Source organism: Danio rerio, chromosome 23, assembly GCF_049306965.1.
Source record: "Danio rerio strain Tuebingen ecotype United States chromosome 23, GRCz12tu, whole genome shotgun sequence".
Classification (NCBI taxonomy): Eukaryota; Metazoa; Chordata; class Actinopteri; order Cypriniformes; family Danionidae; genus Danio; species Danio rerio.
In genome coordinates this window covers 1,092,941-1,113,265 of record NC_133198.1, presented here as the reverse complement: position 1 = coordinate 1,113,265, position 20,325 = coordinate 1,092,941, and the positions used below count along the sequence as shown (strand labels likewise).

The 20,325-nt window shown below is 36.5% G+C and overlaps 1 protein-coding gene across 2 annotated transcripts in view; it reads left to right on the top strand.

Moving 5' to 3' along the window:
* The window catches only part of cdh26.1 (cadherin 26, tandem duplicate 1), a 56,912-nt gene that overhangs the window by 248 nt on the left and 36,339 nt on the right, over positions 1-20,325 (top strand). Inside the window, exons 2-3 of one of the 2 annotated variants that reach the window (XM_073939649.1) lie at positions 18,158-18,209; positions 18,405-18,488. In XM_073939649.1, the coding sequence (XP_073795750.1) occupies positions 18,453-18,488 (36 nt within the window). In that variant the 5' untranslated portion in view covers positions 18,158-18,209; positions 18,405-18,452. Of the gene's footprint in view, positions 1-18,157; positions 18,210-18,340; positions 18,489-20,325 lie in introns of those variants that run through there. The other variant, XM_017353725.4, reaches the window with a different exon arrangement.

The following is a 20,325-nucleotide window of genomic DNA, read 5'->3' as shown; positions in this document are numbered from 1 at the left end:
ATCAAAACAACTCCGTTACTCACTTTTATACATTAAGTGATATTAGTATTAGATGTTTTTTTTTAAGTATACACGTGGTGAATGTAATAACTGTTTATCACGAAGATGATTGTTTATCACCAGTGTGGAAATAAGAACATGAAGTGTTTGGCGAGTAATTGTGCAGGAAAGGCACTATTTCTTCCGCTTTGCACACATTGATAAGCAGAGCACGAGCGGATAACCCTGCATATAAATATTGGGATATTGAGACATTCTCCTTAATATTACAAGGTCAGAAAAGTATTGTTTGCAAATTCTAAATAGGGAAATCATATTAGCTGCAAATTACTATCAAAGTACAGCATTGTTCACACTCAATTAGACAGTGTTAATGTTGTTTAGAAGTCATACTTGCGTGCTAATTCTGATCCAATATTCAAAGTAACATGGTAAACAATATAGAGACTGCTAAATGAACCAATGTGCCAATATAAAACCAACTTTACCTCTATAACAAACGTATGTGACCCAAGGACCACAAAACCAGGTGTATATATATATATATATATATATATATATATATATATATATATATATATATATATATATATATATATATAGATAGATAGATAGATAGATAGATAGATAGATAGATAGATAGATAGATAGATAGATCTTTGATGGTAAGAATGTTTATTAGATCAGGTCTCATTCAGCACTTCACCTTCAAGACCAGCAGATGTCGGTGTAAGTACACCAAGCAGAACTTAAAGTGTCGTCGTGATATAGAAATCACTTGCTTAAGCCCCCTGTTTATTTTTTCCCCCAGTTTCTGTTTAACAGAGAGAAGATATTTTTTAGCACATTTCTGATTATAACAGTTTCAATAACTCATCTCTAAAAACGTAATTATTTTCTCTTTGCCATGATGACAGTAAATAATATACTATATTCTTCAAGACACTTCTATACAGCTTAAAGGGACATTTAAAGGCTTTACTAGGTTAATTAGGGTAACTAGGCAGGTTAGGGTAATTAGGCAAGTTATTGTACAATGATGGTTTGCTCTGTAAACTTACAAAAAATATATATAGCTTAAAGGGGCTAATAATTTTGACCTTAAAATGGTGTTTAAAAAAATCAAAACTGCTTTTATTCTAGCCGAAATGATTGAAGATGAATGGAAAATTGCTGCAGGAGGGATATCCTATAAAAGCCTATAGAGAATGTGTGGGCAGAGCTGAAAAAGCTTGTGCGAGCAAGACAGCCTACAAATCTGAATCAGTTACAGCAATTCTGTCAGGAGGAATGTGCCAAAATTCCTGCAAACTATTGTGAGAAGCTTGTTGAAGGAGACCCAAAACATTTGACTGTAGTTATACAGCTTAAAAGCAAAGCAAAAAAATACCAAGGAAATGTGTGTAAACTTTTGACTGTCTAGAAATGAATAAAAAATATCTTATTATTCTGGCATTAAGCAAATGTAAATCGTTTAGGTAATCCTGACGGACCTAAAAGAGTAAACGTTTAGTATCATTAACCATCAGGCATTTTTAAATAAATGGTTATGCTAAACTTATGCATGGTACTGTATATGTTCTGCTTTTAACTGTACATATTTTACAGTATAAAGTATTAATTACAGTTCACTATAGCTGATACTACAGTATGCTGCAGCATTCATTAACAAACTGTCGTAATTGTTGTATTACTATACAGTATAATACAGTAGTATGGTTCAAAAACACTATATTATACTACTGTATAAATTACTCGTATTTCTTGACGTGGATGTTAAAAGTTGTGTCAGTGCTTTTATTACTTTTATGAGCAATGTGGCAGCAGATAAATAAAGTATTTGGTTGCAAATGCAATGTACGTCTCAGAATAAAAACACTTGCTGTATCTTTTCATTTATAAAGCTAATTTCTTTGCTCGTTAGTTTTGATGTTTGCCATTGCCGACAGCTATCTGACTAGTTCAGACTGATGAATATGACAAATGCAAAAGATCTTTCAGAGTTATTATACTCACAATCTTAGATAATCTTACCTAATCTCTGTGTGAAGTCAAATTCTGTCAGGATCTGTGATATCAGAGAAGCATGTGGTCGGCCTCACCCTCGTCTCTCAGCATATAAGATGAATAATGCATGCTTTGCCTGCTGTAGTTTTTTCTTTTCTTTCACTTTTTATTTATATTTTGTGCCACTGGAGGTGTGAGAAAACATTAGAAACGTGAAGCGCATTTTACTGTAACTATAACTGCAGACAACTGCTGTGATTTCCTCCTCAGTGTCTCTGGTTGAACAATGCTGCAACACAGGCTCATTGAGGGATAAAAAAAAAAAGCTTCAAGGTAGTGCTATGACAGCAACCTTTGTTGCATTTCACACTAATGATATTTACAGCGGGCATATTATTGATGAACAATCAAGATTAATTTAGTAATTATTAATTATTTAGTAATTAAGTAATTATTAATTATTAATTTAGTAAAATGACACTGCCCTGTAGTGGATATGTCATCTGCAATCTTCAAAATGTACCCTAAATAACATATTTCGCATATGTCAAAATGTAGACAGCGCCCTCTAGAGGATTGGTCATCTGAAACGTACAACAAAACGCACCCTAAGTAGCATATTTCAGACTCATAAAATATAAACAGCGCCCTCTAGTGGATTTGCCATTCGATAGTGGATTAAGAATTCATACCGTCTGAGAATGTCCAAATTTTTCAACTTGACCCCATTGATAGTAATTTAATTAACTTTAATAGTATTTGACTGAAATTGAATCAACGCCTCATCTCCAGTTTTGTTTTGGACACACAGTGTGATATATATATATATATATATATATATATATATATATATATATATATATATATATATATATATATATATATGTATGTATGTATATATACACACACACACACACACACAAACACACACACACACACACACACACACACACACAAATGTAGATACAATAGGCATGTAGTTGCAATGTAACTTAAAATGGTGCGTACCTTAAAAATCAACTAAATGTGTTAAAGGGACCATCAAAATAAAGTGATTGCAATATTTTGAAGAAAGCTGAAAACTGGTAACCATTGACTTCCACTGTAGGACAAAACAAACATTATAGAGGTCAATGGTTATTGGTTTTTAGCTTTCCTTCTTCTGTGTGTGGAATTGATGAAAGAAAAACCCATAAAGGTTTATATCCACTTGAGGAAGAGTAAATAGTGAGTAAATTGTCATGTATAGGTGACATTAAACTGACTATAAGAACCTTTGCAAGTATATGTGGACTTACCATAGCCCTAACCCTAACCTTACAGACTCTAAATGCTAAAAAATAGTTGTCATGTAGTTGCAATGTAACTTAAAATCAACTAAATGTGTTAAAGGGACCATCAGAATAAAGTGATGCATAATATTTTGTAGAAAGCTGAAAACCAGTACCCCCTGACTTCCATAGCAGGAAAAACAAATGCTATAGAACTCAATGGTTACCGGTTTTCAAAATATCATATTTTGTGTTGAACAAAAGAAAGAAAAACCCATAAAGGTTTGTAACGACTTGAGGGAGAGTAAATAGTGAGTAAATTGTCATGTTTGGGTGACATTACACTGACTATAAGAAACTTTGCAAGTATATGTGGACTTACCATTGCTCTAACCTTCACCTTAAAGACTCTAAATGCTAAAATATAGTTGTCATGTAGTTGAAATGTACCTTAAGTTCAACTGAATGTGTTAAAGGGACCATCAATATAAAGTGATGCCAATAATTTGAAGAAAGCTAAAAACCGGTAACCATTGACTTCCATAGTAAGAAAAACAAATGCTATAGAAGTCAATGGTTACCGGTTTTCAGATTTCTTCAAAGATATCTTCTTTTGTGTTGGACAAAAGAAATAAATACCCATAAAGGTTTATAACCACTTGAGGGAGAGTAAATAGTGAGTAAATTGTCATCTTTGGTTGAAAAAGGGCCGAAGCTCTGCACAGTTTAGTTCCAACCCTGCTCCAACACACTTACCTGTAGGTTTGAAACAAGCCTGAAGGACTCAATTAGTTTGATCAGGTGTGTTTAATTAGGGTTGGAACTAAACTGTGCAGAGCTGCGGCCCTTTTGGAACTGAGTTTGACACCTGTGGTATATGTGGACTAACCCTATCCCTAACCCCAACCTTACAGACTCTAAATGCTGAAAAAAGTTGTCATGTAGTTGCAATGTAACTTAAAATCAACTAAATGTGACCATCAGAATAAAGTGATGCTAATATTTTGAAGAAAGCTGAAAACCGGTAACCATTGACTTCCATAGTAAGAAAAACAAATACTATAGAAGTCAATGGTTACCTGTTTTCAGCTTACTTCAAAGATATCTTCTTTTGTGTTGGACAAAAGAAATAAAAACCCATAAAGGATTATATCCACTTGGGGTAGAGTAAATAATTAGTAAATTGTCACTTTGGGTGACATTACACTGACTATAAGAGACTTTGCAAGTATATGTGGACTAACCCTAGCCCTAACCTTACAGACTCTAAATGCTAAAAAAATAGTTGGCATGTAGTTGCAATGTAACTTAAAATCAACTAAATGTGACCATCAGAATAAAGTAATGCAAATATTTTGTAGAAAGCTGAAAACCAGCAACCATTGACTTACATGTTACTTGTTTTTCCTGCAATGGAAGTCAATGGTTACCGGTTTTCAAAAATATATATTCTTTTGTGTCTAACAGAAAAAAAAAACTCATAAAGGTTTATAACCACTTAAGGGAGGGTATATAGTGAGTAAATTGTCATGTTTGGGTTAAACTGTCCCTTTAAGGCAAAAGAAAATGGAAGGTTATGTTTTTAGTTAGTGTTAAACCTGAACAAGCTGACATTTTAACGGTCTGACATGACAGTTTCACTCTGACATGACAATCTCTGAAAATAGACCATTATGGTTTATTTTATAAACCAACAAGGAGATTACTATACTTCTGTTTAAGTAAATAAATTAATAAATGTCAATTGGGTATTTGTGAAAATATGAGGATGACACCATTATTATTTATAACTGTTATATTATAAATTATATTCACTCCTTTCTCTTTTGCTCTATTCTTTTCAGTTTTGTTTTGTTTGTCACTCTAAAATAAATATATTTAATATTTCTAATAAGTTATTTTCTAATAAGTTATTGCCCCAACCCCTCAACAAAATCAACGTCCGCTATTTTGAAGCAAAACTGTAGTGATTTTGCATCTATTGTGTATATTATGCGCTAGTAAACTCAAAATGTTCCAGCGATTAACTCTGTGATTTACAGTGTGAACGCCTGTAATAGCTGTTTTTTTTTTGCTATACGCTACAGAGTATGTTAACATGACACTGTAAACACTACACCCTACAGTTTTGCTAGAGGCGCGAGTTAAACACTGCATGCAACCAGTAATTATCATACGTTAACATCACAGCGCGAGGATTCCTGTTGCGTGACGAGTTGACCTTAAAACACTTCACTGAGGTTACACTCTGCTCTCGGGTCTGCTTCTCTGGAAAGTCATTACATTTTATTACCTGTTGCCTTTTCTGTATACAATTTCTGTCTGTGCTGAGCAGGATCTTATTTACGAAGCTCTGTCTGACTCTGTTGGTCTTCTCATGGTCTGGGACTTTATTTTGATGGTCCGTTTGTTGAATTTAGGTTACATTACAGCTAATTGTCATTAGATTATAAGTAGACTGTTAGATTAGGGTTGGGGTTGGGGTTAGTGTAAGTTGACATGAACTTGCAAAGTGTCTTCTAGTCAGTTGAATGTCTGTTGAAGGAGCAGAATCAGCAGAGATTAAGCAGACAGTCTATTAATACTCAAATAGACCATCAGAATAAAGTGTTAGCGGGACTACACAAATATATATATACAGAAATGAGCCGTTTTCCCTATTTTGGGATGCATGTTTTTATTATTATGTTATTTCTGCGTTTGAATTGCATTATTTAAACCTTGCAAAGTCAGAAAAAGTTACTTTTATGAACAATTAGTATTAGTTAAAGTGATTTAAAACAATAGTTTAAAGTGGTTTATTATCTGGGTTGTTGTACACTACCTGACAAAAGTCTTGTGGTGGATATCAGTTGTAAGGGCAACAAATGATAACTGGTTTTCTAGTTGATGATGTGTAAAAGTGTCAGAAGGTGGATTTCTGTTGATCTGCATCCTAATCATCACCAATACTGCAGAAGACCTACTGGAACCAGCATGGACCAAGATTCTCATAGAAGTCAGTCAAGTTTGGTGAAGGAGAAATCATGGTTTGGGGTTCATTCGGTATGGAGAGATCTGCAGAGTGGATGATCAACATCAACAGCCTGAGGTATCAAGACATCTGTGCTGCCCATTACATTACAAACCACAGGAGAGGGACAATTCTCCAGCAGGATAGCGCTCCTGCTCATACTTCAGCCTCCACATCAAAGATCCTGAAAGCAAAGCTGCTCCAGGATTGACCAGCCCAGTCACCAGACATGAACATTATTGAGCTGATGAAGGAGGAGGTGTTGAAGATGAACACAGAGACTCTTGATGAACTCTGGGATCCTGCTGAAGGCTTTCTTCTTCATTCCAGATGACTTTATTAATCAGTGATGTGAGTCATGTCAGAGATGTATGGATGCAGTCCTCCAAGCTCATGATGGAGTCAGACACAATATTCATTCTGTCTCCACTGCAGCAGGACTTTATCTTCTATACTGGACATTATTTCTGTTCAGTGATGACACTTTAGTCTAGCAGAGTCAGAGTTTACTGTCCTCATCAAATCAGTCAACATCAAGACATGATCAGATTTATTGTGCTCAAATCAGCAAAATCGAGAGGCCTTTGTCGGGGCGACGCAGTGGCGCAGTAGGTAGTGCTGTCACCTCACAGCAGGAAGGTCGCTGGGTCGCTGGTTTGAACCTCGGCTCAGTTGGCGTTTCTGTGTGGAGTTTGCATGTTCTCCCTGCCTTCGCGTGGGTTTTCTCCGGGTGCTCCAATTTCCTCCACAGTCCAAAGACCCTACAGGTACAGGTGAATTGGGTAGGCTAAATTGTCCATTGTCTATGAGTGTGTGAATATGTGTGTGTGTGGATGTTTCCCAGAGTTGCGGCTGAAAGGGCATCCGCTGCATTAAAACTAGCTGGATAAGTTGTCGGTTCATTCCGCTGTGGTGACCCCGGATTAATAAAGGGACTAAGCCGACAAGAAAATGAATAAGAGGCCTTTGTCCTTCATAGAAGACACGTCTGATATTAAATCATCGACTAGTAGTCAACTTATTATTTGTTCTTCCTAAAACTTGGATAGGCAACAAGACTTTTGTCAGGTAGTGTATAATACACTGCAAAGGCCTTGTAACATGTACATTTCCTGTTATTTTACAGACTTATATTTTTCTGTATAATATTTCTTATACCGATCTTCGGGTCTGCCAAGAGCACTTTTAGCTCAGCATAGATCATTGAATTGGATTAGACCACCAGGATATTCCTCAAAAATGTATAAAAAGATTTTTGATAATTGTCCTATATTTAACGTTTGACACTTCTGTTTACACCAGGGGTGCTCAACCCTGTTCCTGGAGATCGACCCTCCTGCAAAGTTCAGCTCCAACCCTGATCAAACACACCTGAACCAATTAATTAGGACCTGAACAGCACTTGATAATTACAGGCAGGTGTGTTTGATATGGGTTGCAACTGAAATCTGCAGGAAGGTGGATCTCCAGGAACAGGGTTGGTCACGCCTGGTTTACACCGTGTACTAAATCTGAGAGAAAATGAAAAGTTGCAAAGATCCTGGCACATATCACTATACCCTCATTGTGTTTTACTACATTTTCCTAGCCATGTTAGCCTAGAAAGTGGAAACTATTAATTTTCTGTCAGTCGTGTGGCACACGATATAACTACAAGAGTCAAGATTTAAATAGAAAAACAATCTAAACTATTCTTTGAAGTTATTGATGCTAATGGTCTAATCCGATTCAATGATGTATGCTAAGCTAAGCTAAAAGTGCTCCTGCCAGACTCAAGACTGTAGATCTAGGGGAGATGTAATATAAAATGAGCCTATTTCCATAAAAAAAAAAAAAAACAGACTAAAGTTTCTTTAATAGTCTGGTTAAGCCAATATAATTTCACAATAGAAGGCTGGAGTAAGAAATATGAGCAGTATTCTGGATTATGTCAAGTGTCATGTCTTTAGTAAATGGCATGTATGTGTGAGGGGTGGGAAGGGCAGGGTTGCCAGATGTTGTGGACAAAGGTCAGCAGTGCTAACAATTCACATGAGCAGCATTCCTGAAGCCTGTTTTCCTCTTTATTTAGCTGAGAGACGTGTGATAACCACACCTCACTATCTGTCAGGAGCGCAAGTTCACATGATGGATTCTGACGCCGGAGGTTTCCAAACCTTTTTGCGTGTGCGTGTGTGTGTGTGTGTGATTGTTTATTTATTATAGAGCAAAGCCAGCATACAATTGAAGTCAGGATTCATAGCTTCCCTGAATATTTCCCTCCACAATTTCTGTTTAACGGAGAGCAGATTTCTAATCATAACAGTTTTAATAACTCATCTCTAATAACCTAAAATAAAAACTTTACCATGATGACAGTGAATAATATTAGACTAGATATTCTTCAAGATAGTATTTAAAGTGACATTTAAAGGCTTAACTAGGGGAATCAATTAGATGAATACAAAATAAATATAGCTTATGGGGGCTAATGATATTGACCTTAAAATGACTCAAAGACATTAAAAACTGCTTTTATTATAGCCGATAAATAAATAAATAAATAACAAATAAGACTTTCTCCAGAAGAACAAACATTAGAGAAAATACGGTGAACAATTCCCGAATCTGTTCAACATCATTTGGGAAATATTGAAGACAATACAAATATAAATGTTGACTACAGTATATGTTCATGTATCAGTAATCCGCGTTGGTGTCTTATTTAATGTGTGCAGATCTGACGTGTCATCACTGATAATATAATAACTGATGAAATAATGAGTCAATTTTTGCCATTATGTAAAATAGTGTGCTTCAAACAGCAATATTAGTTTCAACTTGTCTATAATGGCAAACAATGCATGGTTTAATGGGGATAATCATCAGTTTGACATGTGTTCATGGGTTTTAATTGCAGCAGGTGCTTCACCTGCATTTACAATGCTTTAACACACAGTCAGCCGTTGATCATCTCTTATATAACTCAGTAGCTCAGAGTCAGTTATTCAGCTTTTACTACAGTTCCCACACCTAAAGACACTCTGATGCTGAATCTCAGACATTTGTTAGGTTATTGTCCTCAATCTGGTCATGCACTTCAAGAAGTTTTAGTCTTGTTTCTAGTCCAAACATCTAAGAATTCTTAAACCAAGAAGCTTTTTTTAGAGAAGTTAAAATAAAGCAATATAATCAGTAACACTTTAGTTTAGGTCACAATTCATGTTATTAACTACTGGATTATTAGCTGCCGATTGTTAGGATGTTTTTTATTCATTAGGACTTATGAAAAAAATCTTTAATCCTAGCCAAAACCTAAACCCAACTTCAACTATTAATAAACTGCTAATTAGTAGTTTATTAAGTTAGTAGTTAATAGTTTGGTATTATTGTGATTGTGACCTCAACTTAAGTGTTACCAAATAATCTTGTTTTTCTGGTAACACTTTATAATAACTACACACTATGAATCATCTATGAAGCATTAGCAAATAGTGAGTTCATTATTTGTTAAGCATTAACTCTACATAGACGTTAAACAGTTTATAACTGCAGATATAAATGCTCTATTCTTGACTATAAAGCACATTATATATGTGCTTAATGATTGTACCTTCATAACTACTGATGAATTTTTCATGACAATAAAGTATGACATTGTTTACAAATCATTAGTATTTAATCATAGGCCAAAGTTGGCCCATTGTAACCTTTGATTTGGCCCACCGTCCCAACTTAGAGGATAGTGAGTGATGGAGAGGGCTGGGGCGAGAGCCTTTAACACAGACATGGTCATTTCTAATTTGATGTACCATTTAATGTTAGTACGAGGTCTCTTTCTTCTCGGTTTTCAGAATGAGCCTATGTTGCATAAACTACTCATCCCATACTGTAAGCATTGATCACCACTATATTCCCTGCTTGTCTACAGTATGTGGGTTTTTAATTTGCAACGTAAGCAGAGTTGCGTGACAAAATTGGCTCATTTATATAGTATTGTTTTTTACCACCCAGAAGAATCGCCTAAAACAACTGCTTATTAAACTCAGGATAAACCCCTGGCAACGTCCTGACCACCAACCACTACAGTTTTTGTTAATGCATCTTTGTTTTACGACCTGCACCACTGAAACACACTCCCAATATTTACATCTGCGATATTAAGTCCTATCCAGTCATCTCATCAGTCTGTGTGGCTGATATCATCGTTGGATGGATTTCTATCACGCCTAATGCGTTCTGTAGCACCATTATTCTGCGTGTTTTGACTGACACATTAATTGGCTCGATAATTACAGAACGAAGTGATATTTTGATTTACAGATGTCAGACTGATGAGTTGTGCTTTCCCGGCTGAGTCACCTCACCAAATTTTCTGCCAGATCTAGATTATGATCTCAGGTTATGAGTTTTCCATTGCACGTCTGCTGTCGGTGTTTGGATTGGTAAAGCTGCTCACAGTGCAAATATAAAACAGCTTTTCCTTATTAAAGTTTTCTCTTGTTTCTAGTACAAATATCTAAAGATTCTAAAGCCAAGAAGCATGTCTGGACATCAAAATATTGTGTTGTTTTGCTTGTTTCAAGCAAAATGATTGGTAATACTGTATTTTGATGGTCCCTTTGAGTATTAGTAGACTGTCTGCTTAATCTCTGCTGATTCTGCTCCTTCAGCTGACTAGAAGACACTGTGCAAGTACATGTCAACTTACACCCTAACCTAACAGTCTACTTATAATCTAATGAGAATTAGTTGGCATGTAGATGCAATGTAACTTAATTCAACAAACGGACCATCAAAATAAAGTGTGACCAAATAATCTGCCAATGGGGTAAGTGAAATAATCTTACGTCAAAAAGAAAAGCAAGATTATTTTACCTACCCCATTGGCAGATTATTTTACTCGTCTTACGAAAACTCACTTAATTTTGAGGTATTATGTGTCAAAATAAGATTTGTGACCAAAATCATTTCATTTGCCAAAAGTTGTTGCCAAAATAAGCCTCAAAATCACCATAGAGTGGATGAAAACATCCCCAACAGCACACACGGGTTAATAAACTGCTTCATAACACCAGCCATACATTGGGATCTATTTTAATGATCTAGGCGCAAAGTATAAAGCTCATGGCCAAAAGCATTAAGGACGTGTGCGAATGCACTTTTGCTATTTGAAGAATGGATAATGGGTGCAATTTGTATAATATACAGAACAATATAACATGGCATAATATATATAACATCAGTTATGGCATATAAGTAAAGATTAACAGAGCATCAGGTCTAAATATGCATGAGTAAACACATACATGCGAGACAGATCCAATGCTCAAATAGAGAGTAAACATGGCACTTACATTGCTTAATACTTTGCTAATTTACATATCAACACAATTCAATGGTGTATAAACTTGCGGGGATAACACGTGCGTCGTTAATAATGGCGTTTGCTCGGAATCGCGCACCACCCGCGTTGATGACGTAATTGCAATCATGATCGTCATTCAAAGTTTGCGTTACTACACTAAACCCATAGACTAAGTGTTAGAAGCACACAGACAGAAGACATGAACACTTACTTCTCGTGACGCACACACAATAAGCCACTGCATCGAGCTGTTAGCCAGAATGTATTGAACTGCAATGTCCGGCTACAGGAACGGAAATGATATGCATCTTCTGGGCGGGCCAGACCCAGCTGTCAATCAAACCAGCATCAAATCAGAACGCCAGATATACCTGGCCTTTACAACAGTGTGTTTTGAGCATAACCTTCATTAAACCAATCAGAGTCTCGTCTCGCACTCTTGTTAAGAGTCAGTTGTGTCGCTCCATGGTGCATTTGCTATTTACATGGCGGACTCTGTAAGTGTAAAAACTGAACCCTTCACTAGCAAGAAAACTGTTAAACAGAGCATCTGCAGCGCGAGGATAAAGAACGAGCCTCCTCCATTCAGCCTCTTTACTTTACTATTACTCTTTACGCCTTTACTTTGTTGGAGTGAGGAAACGGTGGAAGCTCACTCCACTGAACACATCCATTAGCCCACATATTAAATTTTCTTTGTTAAGTGCAAAGATTTGCTTCAAAACTATTTCTAAATCTAGTTCTAATCTCCAGCAAAGCAATAAATGAACATTAATAGGGAAGGGTGGTCAAAAAAAACTGCAACAAAAGCAGCACTGATGGAGTCGAGCAGTTTCTCAGTTCTGTCAGTTGTGCTTCCCACAGGTCATGTTGTGATTTTGTGGTTCCCACAGGTCATATCAGTGACTCACAGGGACTGTATGCAGTGCTCTTAAAACCAAGTTAATTGTCACCATTATTATCTGTTGACAGTGCAGAGGTGTGCGCCGATAATTACACCTGTAGCACCATGCAGATGTTTGTGAAGGAAAACGATCCCTGCATTACAGCCCGATTTAACTGACAAACAAACAACCAGTAAAACCATTACAATGCTTTATTAACACATCTCCATGCAGTTTCATCACATAATCTGAAGTGAGAGCCATTTATGTTTTATAAACCCGTATAAGTTAAGAATACAGCATTTGTAGGTGTAGTTATAAACGGCTTACGAATGTCTATTAATATAGAGTTAGTGCTTAACAAAATGATCTATTACTTAGGTGCTAATAAACACTAGTTTTGCTAACGTAATTATGAACAGAATGTAAATATGTGTGTATACTTGTATGTATTTTGCAGCATTGTGCAGTCATTATACAGTGTCTGTTGGCTTTTAAGAAAGCAATAATCCGCTCATCACTCAAAATGACAGAGGATATGTTGTTTGGGTTGTGTTCTGTGCGCTCCTGTCATCATGACAAATGTGGCACGAGTGAATAAAAGCTTGGTTGTTTGTTCAAAGCCTCCTTGATTATGAGGGAGCCTCATTGATGAACTCAGATGAGTGCACTGCAAAAAATGCTTTTCTTGCTTAGATTTTTTTTACTTATTTCTAGTGCAAATATCTAAAATTTCTTATATCAAGAATAATTTTCTAGACAAGCAAAACATATTGTCTTGTTTTGAGAAATAATATGCCAAAATTAAGTGAGTTTTTCCTTAAAACAAGCAAAATAATCTGCCAATGGGGTAAGCAAATTAATCTTGTTTTTTCTTTTGACGTAAGATTATTTTGCTTACCCCATTGGCAGATTATTTTGCTTGTTTTAAGGAAAAACTCACTTAATATTGGCATATTATTTCTCAAAACAAGACGATATGTTTTGCTTGTCTAGAAAATTCTCCTTGATTTAGGAACTTTTAGATATTTGGACTAGAAACAAGACAACAAATCTAAGTAAGAAAAGCATTTTTTGCAGTGTGATTATGAGTTTTTAGTGATGATAGAGGAGCACACAACATGCATATTTTAATGGAGTTTCAGAACAATGTAGGAATTGCTTAACCCAGACTCGTTCTGATTACGTACCCTGTATACATTTCTGGAGAGCACCAAATACATCCCAGGAGCTACGTTTTTTGCAGTTTTTGTGAATCCACCAGAGGGCGCTGTGTACACGCATTTTCAGATCTCAAATTTCTCTAACGAGTGCCATTTACGCCTGCTGTTCTCACGGAAATCCCCCAGAGGCCAATGTCGACTGACTGACTGACTGACTGACTGACTGACTGATTGACCTATCCCTCACCCTCCTCCTTATTCCTAAGTCAACATATATATTTTTAAAAGCAATCCTGAAAAAGAAAAGCCTTCATGACCGCCTGATTGTTACCACATTTTCAGATCACGCCTCTAGTCTGTCGTCATATGCGGCGAGCTACTGGGCAAACTGGTAACATTGGTAAAGGCATCCATACGGTGGTAAGCTGGAATCGCTAAAAGAAACTGAAAAAGCGCTAAAAGAAAAGCTGTCTGCGGTGTCATACCACCCCACCATATACGTTTTTTAAAGGCGAAATGCAGCCATATATTCCTCTGGCTACATAATTAGGGATCTCTAAAAATGTATACGGGGCTACATTTACACTATTCTCCTGTGTTGGAAGTGTTGGGCCTTCGAATGTGAAGAATCTAACTAAGGCCGCGTTTACACTAATGCGTTTTAGTTTGAAGTTTTGCCACGGTTACGCCATCCGTCCACACTACGCCGGAGTTTTCGAGCGCCGAAAATTGAGCGTTTTGGAAACGCTGGAGAGGCTGTTTTCATTCTGAAGCGCTGCTGCTCCATCTCAGTGTGGATGAGGGAAAACGGAGACATCTGAAATAGGAGGCGAGGCTGCTGAGATTTGCAAGCTGATTGGGGCTTTTGTGTCATTGCGTATCCTTCCCCTATTCGTCAAGCCCCTATCACATGACTATAACACATGGCTTAACGCTACCGGAAGACAGCAGACCAGCCTTCACTGTAAACAACAACATGGACACAGAAATGGGAGCGTTGTTTGCACTGTTGTCTGTTTTAGGCTCCATTGTGCAGTTATTCATTTTTTACGTTTAGTAACGTCTCGACCTCGTCGTCTGTCCACAAAAATACCTCTCTTGCTTTCTTTGCCTTCGCGTTCATTGTTCAACCGGCGTTTGTTGTATAACAATAACCAAATGCTGAGCGAGACACATGCTTCCTGTTAATACTCGAACACGATGACCAGAGTGCGCGAATGATCACGTGATATACATTTTTGGTGGCGTAGTGTGGACGGAGATATGTTCAGAAACGCTAGTATGGTTATTAATTGTTTTTGACTTAAAACGCCGTTTTAAAACTAACACAAGTGTAAAAGGGGCCTAAGTGTCTGAGAATCCTTGTAGCAACTTATGTGTGTGTTGCTTCAAGAAAACAACCGTTCATTTGTGTTGCGCTTTATTTTCAGTTGTTTATGTTCATTTATTCTTCATTTAATGAATTTATTTAATGATTTGATCATTAATCATTTATATAATCATCATTTTAAGAAATATTTGATTATTATTTGTCATTTCTTATGTTTTATTATTTTGCTGTAGGCGACGCAGTGGCGCAGTAGGTCGCCTCACAGCAAAAAGGTCGCTAGTTCGAGCTTCAGCTGGGTCAGTTGATGTTTCTGTGTGGAGTTTGCATGTTCTCCCTGTGTTGGCGTGGGTTTCCTCCGGATGCTCTGGTTTCCCCCACAGTCCAAACACATGTGCTATAGGGGAATTGGGTAGGCTAAATTGTCTGTAGTGTATGAGTGTGAGTGAATGTGTGTGGATGTTTCCCAGAAATGGGTTGCAGCTGGAAGGGCATCCACTGCGTAAAAATGTGCTACTGTGGCGACCCTGGATTAAAAAAGGGACTAAGCCGACAAGAAAATGAATGAATGAATATTTTGCTGTAATTATTGCTTTATTGTTATCTCCATGGCAGACGGTGGCGCAGTGGGTAGAGCAATTGCCTCACAGCAAGAAGGTCTCTGGTTCGAGCCTCAGTTGGTGATTCTGTGTGGAGTTTGCATGTTCTCCCCGTGTTGGTGTGGGTTTCCTCCGGATACTCTGGTTTCCCCCACAGTCCAAACACATGTGGTACAGGTGAATTGGCTAAGCTAATTTGTCTGTAGTGTATGTGTGTGAATGAGTATGTATGTATGTTTTCCAGTGATGGGTTGCAGCTGGAAAGGGCATCCGCTGTGTAAAACAAATGCTGGAATACTTGGTGGTTCATTTCCCTGTGGAAATTAATAAAAGGGCTAAGCCGAAAAGAAAATGAATGAATGAATTAATAAAATAAGACAATAGCATCCCAAACTGTAATCTGTGGTGTTGCTGTTGCATATGCACTGTTGAATCTATGCCATACAGCCTATAACCTGCTCTCACATGTTTGTTTTAACATTTTAAGAAAACAAAATTTGACAAATGTGGTTTCAGTGCATTTAGACCTGTCCAGCTTTGTCAGGAATGTGTTTCAGACCAGCTCCGGAAGAGGTTTGACCTTCAGGCTCTGTCCGCACGAACACTTTGGTTTGGCTGTTTGTCCACACAAAAAAATGCAGTGAGCTTGACACACCACCTCTCATCTCTCATCTCTCCGACACTTTAATGGACACTGCACCAGTTTTTGCGCATTTGCACAAACACATTCTCACACACACACACGCACACAAAATAAAATCAGCATGCATTTATATAGTGTGCCTCAGACAGGTGAGTGGATTCTGCTCCCCTCTCAACATTCCCTCCTCCCTCCCTTACTCTAGCATTTAGTCCTCTGAGCACTAACAGAGTCTCTGTATAATTAGCATAATACCTGTGTATAACCTCTTCATGCTGATTTGCTGAATTCCTCCTCAATTGTAAGTCACTTTGGACAAAAGTGTCTGCTAAATGACTGGATGTAGTATCAGGTGACTGAAACTGAAACTCTCTGAAAACACCAGGGCAAAGTTTTTAAGATACTCTGGATACCCAACATCAGGCTGACGTCAATGTCCAACCTAAAACTGACCAAATATTAATGTCTAATGATGTTGTTTAATGAAGTTATGAATAAATGTTAGTATTTGACGTCAATATGGTCATTGGTTTAAGATGTTGGCACATTTTATGTGGATTTTAGTTTCACACAACCTAAAATTAACCAAATATCAACATCATTTGATGTCGTTATTCAACGTCAACATAACATTGTCCTTAGATGCTCACCTGACGTCACAACTTAACCGAGCTCTGCAGAAGAGCATCTCTGAACACACAACACATCCAACCTTGAGGCGGATGGGCTACAGCAGCAGAAGAGCACACCGGGTGCCGCTCCTGTCAGCTAAGAACAGGAAACTGAGGCTACAATTCACACAGACTCACCAAAACTGGACAATAGAAGATTGGAGAAACGTTGCTGCTCTGATGAGTCTCCATTTCTGCTGACACATTCAGATGCTCGGCTCCGACAACATGAAAGCATGGATCATCCTGCCTTGTATCAGCGGTTCAGGCTGGTGGTGGTGGTGTAATGGTGTGGGGGAGATTTTCTTTGGGTCCATTAGTACCAATTGAGCATCAACGCCACAGCCTACCTGAGTATTGCTGCTGACCATGTCCATCCCTTTATGAGCACAGTGTCTCCATCTTCTGATGGCTACTTCCAGCAGGATAACGCAGCATGTCATAAAGCTCAATCATCTCAGACTGGTGAACATGACGATGAGTTCACTGCACTCAAATGGCCTCCACAGTCACCAGAGCTCAATCCAATAGAGCAGCTTTGGGATGTGGTGGAACAAAAGGCATCATGGATGTGCAGCCGACAAATCTGCAGCAACTGTGTGGAGGAAAATCTCTGAGGAATATTTCCAGTAGCTTACTGAATCTACGCCATGAAGGATTAAAGCAGTTCTGAAGACAAAAGGGGTCCAACCTGGTACTAGTAAGGTGTACCTAATAAAGTATATATATCTATATACATACAGCCTAATTTCATGAGGAAACGTAACTGTATTTTCTTCAGTGGCTAATTGATGCAAATTCGCAGTTCGAGTTCAGTTCTTATGAAAATTTACGACTTTTAAAAGGAGGCGTGGCACCAAACCCCGCCCCTAAACCCAAACCTCATTAGGGTAAGAGCAAATCATACTACTTTGTACAAGTACGATCATATGAATTAGCCACTAAATTAAAAACTTGCTGTGGTATAGCATTCATATATATGCACATCTAGATGGCTTATATGTCCATTATTAATTTTAATAACTGTACAAATAAAGAATAAACATATTTATATTAAAAGCATGTGTATTGTCAGACCACCTGTTATGCCCCTGTGCTGGAGCTACAGTTCACATTTCCAGTGTGTGGTAGTAAATACAGGCCCAGGCTTGACACACACCAGGTAAACCTAATTTGCATGTAGAGCTGAATGTTTAATCTGCGCATGAATTCGTGTGTGTGTTTTCCCTTGGCAGATGGTAAGCCGAGCAGCCAGTTTGTCCTCTTTCCGCTGAATGGAGAAACTGGGTGAAATTTTACTCCGTTTACTGCATGATTTGCCACTCCCAGACTGCTGCCCTGAAGGCCTGATGTTGACGGATGAGTCATTGTGTCGTTAGCACACGCACATGCACACACACACACACACACACATCCTCGTAGACTCGCTGAACTGCACAAATGTAGACGGCTGCGTGTGTCTCTCTGATCTTCTGCTCTCAGGTGATTTTTTACTGGTGTTAATCTGATCTTCACCTCTGGAGCTCCAGCATGATGAAGGCTGCTGTATTCCTGCTTCTGTTTACTGTGAGTAGCTTCAACTTTTCTTTTTGTTTGTTTACAATGAGTCAGACTCTTTATCTTGATCTTGATGATCTGATGTAATGGATGACTAACGTCGGTGTTAATTGTTTTATCTGATGACTGGATTTAATGTAATTTTTGTCAAAATATATCTCACGCAAGTAGAGTTTTGAGTCTACACTGCAAAAACCTTGTCTTATTAAAGTTTTTGTCTTGTTGTCTTGTGTTCAAATGTCTACAATTGTTTTTAAATCAAGAAGCATTTTCTAGATAAAACAAAAATGCATCCGATTGTTTTGCTTATTTTAAAAAATAATGAGTAAATAAAGTGAGTTTTTCTTTAAAAGAAGCAAAATAATCCGACAATGGGCGAAGCAAAATAATCTTTTGTCAAAGTGAAACAAGAATATTCTGCTTCCCCCATTGGCAGGTTATTTTGCTTGTTTTAAGGACAAACTCACTTCATTTTGACTCATTATTACTGAAAACAACACTATATTTTGTGCATGTCTTATCTCAAGAAAATGCTTCTTAATTTAAGAGTTTTTAGATATTTGCACTGGAATTAATCATATAAATTTGCAGTTGGATAGAAAATACGCCTGTAGACTCTTTGCACATGCAAAATCGATCTATGATCTATGTACTAAATCTAAAGACTGTAAAATAAAAACTATTACACTTGTTTACATCAGGGTTGTAATTGCTAAAAAAACAGCTTAACAAAAACTTTTGTTACTTAAAACTGAAATGAAGTTTATAAATAATAAACACTATATTTGTTCATCCAGCTGCCAAGGCAACATGCCACGTTTCTGTTGCTGGGTAAACTTTAAAAATTAACAAACCCAATAAATAAGCGCATAAATGAAAAGACAGACATATAGAGAGACAGATAATAAATAAATATAAATTAATAAAAAAATAAAAAATAAATAAAAAAGACAGACATAGACGGACAGCTAATTAATAAAATGAAATAAAGAAAAAATTAAATTAAATGAATAAATAAAGATGCAGACATAAACGGACAGCTATTAAGTAAATAAATAAAAATACAGACAGACAGCTAATAAATAAAAAAATAAAAATAAATAAAACAGACAGATAATATTTATATAAATAAATAAAAAGACAGACATAGATGCACAGGTAATAAAAGAAAAAAAATTATAAAAAATAAATAAATAGAAATACAGACATAGATGGACAGCTAATAAATAAATAAATTAATTAATAAATAAATAAATAAAAAGACAGACATTGACGGACAGCTAATAAATAAAATCAATAAATAAACAAATACAAAATACAGACAGAGACGACAGCTAATAAATAAATAAACAAATAAAAAACAGACATAGACATATAGCTAATAAATTTTTTTATTATAAAATAAATAAATAAATAAATAAAAATACACAGACGGAAAGCTAATAAATAAATAAAAATAAATAAATAGACAGACTGATAATAAATATAAATAAATAAATAAATAAATAAATAAATAAATAAAATGACAGACATAGACGGACCACTAATAAATAAATAAATAAATAAATAAATAAATAGACAGATAATAAATATAAATAAATAAATAAATAAATAAATAAATAAATAAATAAATAAATAAATAAATAAATAAATAAATAAATAAAAAGACAGACATATAGAGAGACAGATAATAAATATAAATAAATAAATAAATGAGTAAAAAGACAGACATAGACGAACAGACAGACAGACACACAGACAGTCAGGTCACTGGTTCGAGTCCTGGCTGGGTCAGTTGGTGTTTCCGGTTTCCCCCACAGTCCAAACACATGCGCTATAGGGGAAT